This window comes from Diadema antillarum, unplaced genomic scaffold (assembly GCF_040938485.1).
Source record: "Diadema antillarum isolate AM-2024a unplaced genomic scaffold, OU_Dant_1.0 scf00000028, whole genome shotgun sequence".
Taxonomy (NCBI): Eukaryota; Metazoa; Echinodermata; class Echinoidea; order Diadematoida; family Diadematidae; genus Diadema; species Diadema antillarum.
The window spans coordinates 3,862,477-3,873,665 of NW_027270917.1; the positions used below are offsets into that span (position 1 = coordinate 3,862,477).

Consider the following 11,189-nt stretch of genomic DNA (forward strand, 5'->3'; position numbering starts at 1 on the left):
AAGTTCAATAAGCTTCAAGGTAATTTACATTATTTTTAGGCCATACATGTATAAATCTCTGAACTGTCCCAATCGTAATGTATGCGTTATCCTGGTCTTGCCCTAAAGAGAATCACAAATGCAATACACATGATATCATAGTTTACTGTCTTTACCTTAGTACAAGTACAATTTGTGAAGTATGGAGTCGTAAAGTGTCTGCTTTTAACTAGTTGTTGTTCTGTTTTTTTTGTTTTTTGTTTTTTTCCCCACAGCTAGATGTTGTAGAAGGATGTTTTGAGAGTTGGACTTGACAGAGGCTTAGGAATTAATCAGGCCAGAGGCTAAAGCGCACCACCAGTGACACCACCCCCAGACGGCAGCCACGATGACGAGGAAGAGACGTCGAAAGGTGGAGGTGGATGCGGAGGCAGAGGCGGAGACAGAGGAAGTTGTGGATAATCACAGGAAGAAAGCTCCCGCTGACGAATACCCAGAAGCGATGCCAGAGAACAACGGAGAGGAGGCTCCAGATGCAGATGAGAAAATCGAGGATCACAACTACAGCAAAGACCCGAAAGGTTGGTTTTGATGCTAATTACAGTGGAATTGTTGGAATCCCAGGAGCATTCCTTTGAAAAATTAGTAAGAAACTTTGAGGACAAGTTCACCCAAATATGTGTGTCAACTGTGTGGACTGAGTGGATGCAGCAAGATTAGTAGAGCATATCAGTGAAAGTTTGAGGAAAATGGGACAATCTGAACAAAAGTTATGAATTTGTAAAGTTTCAGTGCCTCTATTCCTGGATGAGAAAACATTATAGTTTATGATGTCACGTGAGTAGAATGATATAAAGGAAATTCCACAAATTTCATTTTTCATGAGAAGTACACATTCCATCTACTTGTTAACGGCATAGGGTAATATTGTTGTCCCTGTTTTCTGAAAGAGGCAAGTCAAGTACTCTTTAATTATGCTAGAAACGTGAGACCGTTATGGGATGGTCAAAATTTCCCTCAAATGTCACTGATGCATTGCTTGAATGAATTCACATGTATTTTTTTATGTAAATTCCCCTTTACCACAAGTAATTGAGAACACATGTGTTGAAATATCAAGATTTTAAATCCTTTGGTGTTTTGCAACTTTGTAATACTGTATCTTCCCATGGAGCTTGTTTCTTCTTTGGACAGCTGAGCTGGACAAGCATTCTCCAGGAAAATAAAAGTCAGGATTATCTTTGTCAGGGGTATCATCATCCAGTCCAGATATGAAGTTCTGAAGTTAGCTGTTATGCCATGAATCAACTATTGATGTGATTTCTTTGATAGATTCTGTGTGTGACTTCAGAAAGCAGGAGGGTGTCACTTGGCTTGATTACATAGAATCTGTAGTGTGAAATGTGTTATTCTTGACAGTTATTCTACTATGATTCTAATAATCAGTTTGAGAATGATTATAACCTTAAGATCAGGTTCATAGTGAACAGATAGTCATACTTAATGTCTTCTATTCTATTTGATGACTCTCAACAGAGGAGCTAATGAGATTGAACCTACCCATCTACGCATGCTGCTCGTGCAAGAGGTACACTTTTGATGCTGCACAATCTTCCGCTCACGCCCGCCAGGTTCATGGTGGCAAGGTGGGCATTATGCTGATGCTGCCATTTCAGACCCCGGAACCCCAGGGGAACCTGTCATCTGTAGGCAAAAACAACAACTTGACGAGGAGTTCGCCTCACATGCTGTCACCGGTCAAATCGCCCACGTCAAAGGAAAATGCCCAAGGCAGGAAGTACCAGTGCAGTAAGTGCGGCAGGCAGTTTGATCGTGAGCGTCAGATGAACATGCACAAGTGCATGGACATTGTAAACAGGAGACTGTCGCCCCGAAGGGGTCAAAGTGAAAGTGACAAAGATGCAAAAGATGGTGCTACTTCTCCCTCAGCAGATGCTACAGTAGATATCCACGTACTGTCAGGCAACAGGAAAAATGTGACAGGGAATCAGAGCGAGGCTGAAAGAGTGGAGGATGAAACAAGCAAGCAGACCAGCGATGGTGAAACTAAAGCTGCCGCGTCCCGGGAACGTGCTAGGAAGAAGCACAAGGGCAAGGCTAGGAAGATGGACGTCTGGGAGATGAGTGAAAGTAATATCGTCATCTCAGACAACACCAGTGAGGCTCAGGCTGGCAGAGGTCAGAGAACTTTAGCTGAAGTGCTCGATGTGTGGGAAGAGACACCTGTGGCTAGGAAGTTGGTAGAGCAGTATGGTCAAAAGCCATCGAGTAAACATGATCCAAATGTCGTCACTAGTCATTCTCGGGTTGATGATGATGACGACGACGATGATGGTGGTGACGGGGATGTAGCAGAGGACGACTCTGAGGAGGACATTCCAAACAATGCCAAACATTCAAGTAAAGTTCCAGCTAATAATAGAGATGTGAACTCCTCATCTGAACATGATGGGTTTAAGAAGTTTGTTGATGAGACTGAAGATGGGGATGATGACATGGTAAGACAGTGGGTGCATCGGGGGGCTCCATCAAATGATGAAATTAGCAGGTTTATGAAGACTTTAAGCGGTGGTCTGCAAGGTGGGGGTGGACAGGCTATTGAGTTTTACATGTGCCTTATGTGCAGGAAGGTGTTTAAGACAAGAGGCATGGCTAGGGTTCATGTCCAGAGTCACTTGGGGTACCGTCCACATGTCTGCCCCAAGTGTGGATTCTCCACTTCACAGAGATCTATCCTGAGAGCTCACAAGAGGAGGCATAGTCGGAAGGGCCTCAAGTGCCTGCACAAATTCTGCAGCTTTGCAGGAAAAGGAGTGGAGGACTTGAGCAAGCACAGGCAGGAGTTCCACACCACATCACTGACATGTCAGCTGTGTCCCACAATCCTCAAGAGCCAGAGTACCATGCTGGGCCACCTTAGTATTGTGCATGCCAGTGAAATCAAGGATGGAAAGGGACTAGCATTCTTCAATGAGATGGTAAAGAAGGGCCGAAAGAGCACTCAAATAGTCCTTTTCGAGTGTGACAGATGTGGACATAAGACGAAGACCAAGAAAGAGTACTACACCCACGTCAAAATCCATACTGGTGGGGATGCTGTCTGCCTCAAAGGCAATAAAGAACAGGGTTTAAACAATTTGCAGGTTCCTTCTGATGAGGTCTCAGATGTCGGGACTTTGCAAAGAAGAGAAAGGCAAAGGGTCAAAAGGATGCAATTGAAAGGCACAGAATCTCAGAAGTGCCCTATGTGTGACTTCAAGTGTCAGACAGACTACACTTTGAGGTCACACCTTTTGACCCACCCATTTGTCTACCGCTGCAGCATGTGCACGCAGATGTTCCTGACATACGGCGCGTTGAATGAGCACATAGGGTTGCACAAGGACGACGACGGTTTTAACCCACAGGAGAAAATCAACGACAGTCTGCGGAAGAGCATGTATGTGGGAGGACAGATGGACAAAGCTCTGGAGGCAGACAAGATGCAGTGGGCCCAGCGGAGGACGGGTGCGCTGGCCCCACAGAGTGCCTTCACCGGAACTGCTTTTGATGAGCTCATGACAAAGATATCCGTCCCCTCAGAGGTGGTTAGCCAGGATGACCTCGAGGAGATGGGCAGCATCTTTTCACAGATCACGTACAAGCAGCTGACTCCATCAATTCTGAGATATCTACACTTAAGGTTTGGAAATGTAGAGTGTGGAGTCTGTGGAAAACTGTTTGCGAAGGTAGGTCTCTGCAAAGATCACACCAAGCGCCACACTAGAGTGAAGGAGTTCAAATGCACCAAATGTCCATTCAAATCGAATGGGAAAGCCTTTTTGCAAAAGCACATGGTTCTAGAGCACGACGAAGGAAAGCCGTATTATTGTGATGTGTGCAAGTTAGACATGTACTCCGCGAAGGCATTCAACTTACACTTGAAAAAGCACAGCAAGGAGAATAACGGACCATTTACCTGTACGTGGTGTAACACTGTGGAAGAGCAGAGGGAGGATATGAAAAAGCACATCATGGCCACCCATCCCATGATGCCTCTGTCCGAAAGCACAAAGATCATGGGCAAAGGGGTAGTTATACACCGTGAGAAGGGTGCCCCTTTCTTGATGTGCGACGTCTGCAACGCAACCTTTCGGCGCATTTGTGATCTCCGGCGCCACATGTGGAAGCACTCCAACGTGAAGAGGTTCCAGTGCGAACTCTGTGACTACGGGTCCGACAAGCGGAGCAACATCATTTCCCACATGAGACGGCATTCCACGGACAAAGCCTTCACCTGCGAGATTTGCAATAAGGCGTACAAGACCGAGCAGAGCGTCAAACTCCACATCCAGTCGGCACACTTGAAATTGAGGCCCCACAAGTGCGACATGTGCGACTATGCTGCGTCGCAACCTGTTCATCTCCGCAGACACAAGGTCCTCCATCACTCGGATGGAGAGGGCAGGCGCTTCCGATGTGCCATCTGCCCCGACTACAAGGCCAGCGATCTCCAGGTAGTCAAGAGACATTACAAGAAGAAGCACCCAGAGGAACAAATGAACTACAGCAAGTGCTGTCCACCCAAGGCGCAGAATCCCTCTCTGGTGAGGAGGGACAAGCACCAGGTCATCCAGGTGGTGCCTGCCATTGTCACCTCTGCTGCCTCCGTTGAGTCCAACTCTGCCGGAGATGCGGGGTCACAGGAGTCTGCTCCCGACGCGAACTCGCAGCAGGAAGAGCAGAAACAGGCAGAGCAGGACTGTGTAGAGCAAGCGACTGAGGAGGCTGCAGTGGAAGGTATGGAGACAAAAGATGCATCTGCCAGCCAGGCCTTGGGTGAAGTGGTCCCTAACATGTCAATAGAGGTTGTGCTTCCAGAGGCGGCTGGACAGATTCTAATCAACTCTGCATTCCCTGATGTCATCAGTGCTCTGAATGCAGGGCAGGAGGCTGATTTCAGGAATCAGTGAAACAGCCTGTGATGTAAAATCCTGTTTGATGCAAAGCTTGGCTCCATATATTGGTTTTGTTTTGTTTTTTCTGATCATAAATCATTTGGCACAAATTTCATCCTTTTAAATGGATGGTACACTATCGGTTGAGATGGTGTTTGTGGTTTCCAGTGTTTTTCGATGATGATTTTTTTGAGATAATGAGAAACCTCTTGAAATATGAAAGAGCACATAATTCAAAGAGGAATTCAAAGTTTATTTGATAAAAATTGGTTTTGAAATGGCTGAGATATCCAAATCAAAGCAATCCTAATAAAAGGTTGGGTGGGACCCACCTTTTATTAGGATCGCTTTCTTTTACTTTATTTTTGGATATCACAGCCATTTCAAAAGTGATTTTCACCAGATAAACTGAATTCCTCTTTGAATTGTAAACTTCGTAACATTTCATAAAGTGGTTTCTAAATATCTCACAAAAAGTTAAATGATGAATCCTCACCTATTCCAATACTATACCATGCATGGGCATGAACAATGAAATTACACAGGTGATGTTCATTCTTGTTGGCAGCAGAAATATTTTTTTTTTCTTTCTTCAATCATTATGTTGATTACATTTTGTATCTGTGAACAGATGTTTAACTTGGTGTGGTATTGTTCATCTTTGTGTTCAGAATTAATTCCTAAGGACATTTTAGCACACATCTATTTCTAGGTTAATTCAAGAAATATTGTCATTGTTAGGCAGTCACAGCTTTATTGATATCAGTTAGTGTTTTGAAGACTAGAAACACTGATATCTATGATTCTTATTGTAAATTGTGAATATTTTATTTTCTATTGTACTGCATTTTAATTGTTTTTTTTCCCCTGTAAAATGTTTGTGACTCTTAAGTTTGTCATCCAAGACTTATGAATTGAAAGTTTATGTTCACTTTATTTAGGCCCTGCAAACTTGTGTTGATTTTACTGTAATTGACACATATTGCTGTAATGGGAATGCATGCATACCATATCATATCAGTAGGAGCATAAAGTGTCATGTGAGAGGAGAAGAAAACAAAACGATGGAAACGAGCAATTGAGGAATGGAAAGAATGCAATCTGTCAATATTATCGACTCAAGAGGTAGAATCCCGTTTCTAACCATGTTTCCATTGGTGTTTACGAACTTGGTTTGGCATGCGAATCTTGGAGTGCCTCGTTTATCTAAGCATCGTTTAATCATGATTTGAGTGATGTCACTGCAGAACTGCTTTTTGCTGAGAAGTAGAGGTCAACTCAGGCATGCTTTTTTGTAACTGACAGCTGTCAGCTTGTACATTACACTGAAAGTTTACCTTGGCATCTCGGAGAAAGGTGTTTCAAAACATCATTACATTTGTACTTGCCGTAAGGCGATCTTGGTCTTAAAGTCGTTTCAAATTGCCCTTTAAATGGCTTTTCAAATCAGTGTGGCTAAACACCTTTGAAGCATGGACTTGCGTTTATATCTAACTCCCCAAAATGCCTCAAACGCATTTAGGCTCGGGATTCTGCCTCAGAAAATTTGTAATGAATGCACCCTCTGTGTTGTGTTAAATTCCTCTCAAAGGATTCTCCTGTGGTGACGACAGGGGTTTACCCCATGATGGTAATTGCCATTATGGATGATTGGGTTTTACCATATTCTGAGAAAAAAAAAAAAAAGTGCAGATAAGTGCACACTTGTGAATTGATGACAGAACTGGTAAATAGAGTCTTGCATTTTGTAACAAGCCGTGTTTCAGCTATACATAATTAGGATTAGAACCAGCACTGGCTGTTGGGCAGAAGCTTGGTGGTGTAGTGGATAAGACTCCTGTCCGGCAATCATAGGTTTGAATCCTGCTCAAGTATGTGTGCCCATGATTTCTTTTTCATGGCAACTACTAAAGTACTGATCAATTCAGTGCTTTGTCGTTGATGTAGGGCAAATTATCAATCAGTGTTGCAATAATTATTTACATGTTTCTTGTAATGTAACACTATGAAACATGTCCTGTCTCATTGAGTAAGTAGCCCATGGATGAACAAGGGGAAATTGTGCTTTTTATCTGACTTTTTTTGAGGGCAGTTCTCTACTCTAAGCAAGTGTTGGTATTTTCAGCATTACGGTCAACCTTGTTTTTATAATAAGTTGACCTTGCATAAGTCGAATAATCGCCTGACAAGTCTTCTTTTCTTTATACAGTATTCTATAGATTTTAACCCATCATATGTTGAATTTTTTCCAAGTCGAAGGTATTACTTCAGTAGAAATACACATAGATTCAACCTAGGCAAGGTTGTCTGTATTTATGATTTATGTCATTTACGTCTATGAATAGATGATTTGTCCATCTGTGTAAGTAGTACTTGTACATTGTTTTTGAACAGACAGATAAAGGGAAATACATGTATTCAAAGTTTCTTCCAGTATCAGTCCCTTACACATTTGTATGCGTGTGACCCCACAGACTGCAGCATACCCTCAAGATGTCAATAGTTTCTTCTTAACTCACACATGTGAACAGTGCCAAGGCAGACATCCGAGGAAGTCTGTGTCTATTGTTTCAAGGTACCGTATATGCCATATATTTAGCAAGTCTAATTTTTCACGAATCGGGACTTCCCAACCTTTTTGCGAGTTGCTAAATTCGCCACTGTGGAGTATGGCTCTGATACAAAAAAAAAAAGTGTCATTTAATGTGTTCACGTCACATTCATGTCGAGATCAGAAGCAATATCTTTGTGTGTTTTTAAATTTGTGAATAGCACCCAACTCCCGAAATTCATGAAAATAAAAGCCTTGCATAAAACTTGGAACCAAGTACATTGTAAACTGATTGACTGGTGGAAAAGGGTGTGTGTGCAGCAGGCAATCTTGAATGACTGACATTCTGCACTTTGTGGTGCTTACAGAGAACACAGCTGGTTCCAGTGAGCTTCCAATAGATAAAACACATCATGAATATTATGATTTTGCTGAATCACAGGTTTCATTGTTAATGCTCTTTCTTTTTATGGCTTTTCATGTAATTTCTCTTTTGGGGGGACCTTTCAGGATTGTGCTTGGTGATGATGCACCATACATCGTATGGGTGCAGATGTGTTGTTATTGACAACTTCTGGATGCTGTAAAATATTTATAAGATGCCAGATTAGTTGATTTTGTTTGTTTAAATTGCTGTTACAGTGTAGGGTTTGTATGTGTGTGTAAATGTGTGTGCGTGTGTTTGCCTGTGTTTGCCTGCCTGTCTGTCTGTCTTTGTGCTTTAACCAGATATATGAATGACATTAATTTATTTGTTATATTGAAAAATGAAATATATGTCTCAATTACTACGTGTAGTTAAAGCAATTGTTCTGTTATGTTGTACAATAATACCAAAGTGAATTGATGATTGTGGTATTATTTGAATGGAAGTGAGTAGATATTTGAAAAGAAAATCCATGAGAATTGAGTCCATTGACTCGTAACTGATTGGTATCTACTTTTCTAGTGATATGGTGATACTTGCTTTGACATTTTTTTTTTTTGGCCTTTTGATCTGTCTTTTTTCATTGGTTTGTTTGGATTTCATTTACATTTCTAGTGAGCACTGTGCACTATGGTAAGAAAATACTTATCTTCTGGGGGCAAGCATCCCTACATCATTCTGGCTCAACAGCAGATGTTGGTTGTGAAAGGTTATTTCATATTGCCAGTTTTATCTGTACAGTACGGTTTTCCTAGCTCTCCAGTAAACTGCAAAGTCACTGGCCTTTTTGTGCAGAGGAGGTTCAGCAAAGTTTGTTTTTTTTTTTCTCTCTGTCTGTTTTCAGGTACTCTGCTGTAATTTTACAATGCTTGAATTATGTGTGTGTGTGTGTGTGTGTGTACATAAGATTTATGAAGTGTAAATTATAATTATCAAGCCAGGGTATGTATCAAGAGACAATATCTAGGCATTTGTGCATGCCCAGTGAGATATTCACAATTTCTGGCTGTGTGGTTGATTGAGCTTATTGATGGTTAGTTCTGAGGTAGCAGGAAGTAGATATTTTCTTCACACTCTTTCTCATAAGATGTATATTGTATTAATCTAGGTCAAATTATCGCAGATGCTGTTATTGGACCTATCATTCCAAGCTCATATTATTGTTCTTCCCCACCACAATCCTTTAAATAGGGTGGAAAGTGCAGTGTTTCTGGCAAAATGAAATTGTACAGGTATTGAGGCCTTGTACAGTATTAGGTCGAGAGACAGATTGTTTGTGAGGACTGCGTTGGCCCATCTCATCTGGATAATGGCTCCAGCAAAAGTGGCAAAAAAACTTGTCAGTATTCCTGTCAGACTACCCAGTGGGTTATGTAAATGCCACATTGCTGTAAGATGTTGTACATGTATCTTGACTAGTCACAAGAAATGTCCCAGTGCGACCTCTGGGGTGTTAACCTCCCCAGAAATTTAGCCATTTCCTGATGAATTGAAAAGATTATTAAAGATTTGTTTATTCCACATGACATTCCCTTAAAATTTTAGAGTCTTTTTGTAAAATCTGATTGAAGAAGCCTTTGAAATGTGGGGAGGAGTGGTGCATTTTTTTTTCTTTTTGTGGCAGTCTATGTGAATGTGTGTTCGATTGCAGTCACATACGCGACCCGCTACAACGAAAGGATCCAAAAGTCGGGGGAAGACGATTTTCAGAAAATGATATGACATGATTCCCTTACTCTTCCACTTTAATTTCATACATCACTCAACTCGGAAAAGTACTCGGTTGTGGAGATTTAAACTTTCTTAGCACATGTAGAGTGGTTTTAGAAAATCAGCGTTTCGAGAAAACCGCCTTCAAAGTTTCCTTCCGATGCTATCATAATCAACAGGAGGCAAGACAGTTTTCACCTCTTGACAATAAAAGGTCTGCTCATAGCAACCGCCATGATGTTCATTCAAGCTTAGTGCCAGCGGTCTACACGTGTCCAATCAGTAACCAGGATGCCACGCACAGATCCAATAAGATCACTCCCTCGTTGCTAGGGGCGGAGTCTAGCTGCAGTGCTAAATCCAAATCTTCGGGCGTGTCTCTGTTCCGCTGAAAGTCAGAAAATTATGGCCCAGAAAACTGCTAATTTTTTGCCTTTCCTTTGATCATTTAGCTTCAAAATTTCGGCAGATGTCAGACGGTACATTAGTCTACAAAATTATAGTCCAAAACAAAAATCCGATGGTTTTGACCGATTTTGATGACCTGATTTCAAAATTGATTTTCTTGCCTCAGCTGTCAGTAACTTTAGGATCCTTTTGTCGTGGCGGGTCACAGTACAATTGTATAATAATTGTGATTTAAAGTTTTGTCTCTGAAGAGACATTACACAAAATGTGTTTGTGTGGGTGATTTATGCTAATGTTTGTTGTAGCAGGGCATTGTTTTTTATGTCACTTTTATGTACCATACCTCTGGTGCTGATGTAATTAAATTTGCTCTGATCCTGTAGTAGACAGGAGTGAGAATTTAATACCTGTAGATTTGGAATCAAAAGTCATGAGATACAATTTTGCCAACAAGCTATACACTGACACTTTGAATGCTAAAATACATGCAGTCACTAAAGGCATGGGGTATGAGACATCTCAACATTTAATTTAAAAAAATGAGAACAATTGTTATCTTCTATTTAACCCTAACCAGGTCGGCTTTTTTGGGTGTTCTGTGGCCGGGGAGGGGTTGATTCAACCCCCCCCCCCCCCCCCCCCCCCCCGAGATCTCGGCCGTCGATCGCGCAATAGCCATGAAATTTGGCACGTGCATTACCTGTGGCGTAATCTACCAAGCTGTATAAAAAGAAATGGAAATTTTCTTCAAAATAATTAATTATGCTAATATATGCATAAAATCATACATTTTGCTCTAAATCAGAAATTAAAGCTCCTAGAATCCTACTTTTTGGTGAAAACATTCTTTGTAGCAGTCCCAACAATGTACTTGAAAAAAAATTCGGTATCAAAATCAATTTCTTATGTATTTTATTGTTTTATGAATTTCTTATGTATTTCCTTGTTTTTTCGACCTTTTGTTTTATCATTTTTTTTCCACAAAATTTATGACAGAACCTATATCAAGCATAATTATGCTAAAATTAATTAGTTTCAGTCTATAAAAGTGAAAATAATCAGATCTTTACGAATAAGAAGAGAAAACTCCATTTGCATAGACTTTATACACAAAATCACGTTTTTGAGCCATTTTCGGTCTGACAGGCATGTATAA

At 41.2% G+C, this 11,189-nt stretch overlaps 1 protein-coding gene across 1 annotated transcript; it reads left to right on the plus strand.

The window, feature by feature from the left end:
• The first annotated feature begins 262 nt into the window (after window positions 1-262).
• On the plus strand, window positions 263-4,995 carry LOC139736812 (uncharacterized). Its single transcript, XM_071647477.1, has 2 exons — window positions 263-560; window positions 1,516-4,995. Exons 1-2 carry the CDS (start codon window positions 368-370, stop codon window positions 4,950-4,952), a joined length of 3,630 nt encoding a protein of 1,209 aa, XP_071503578.1. The 5' UTR covers window positions 263-367; the 3' UTR covers window positions 4,953-4,995.
• The last annotated feature ends 6,194 nt before the right edge of the window (window positions 4,996-11,189 follow it).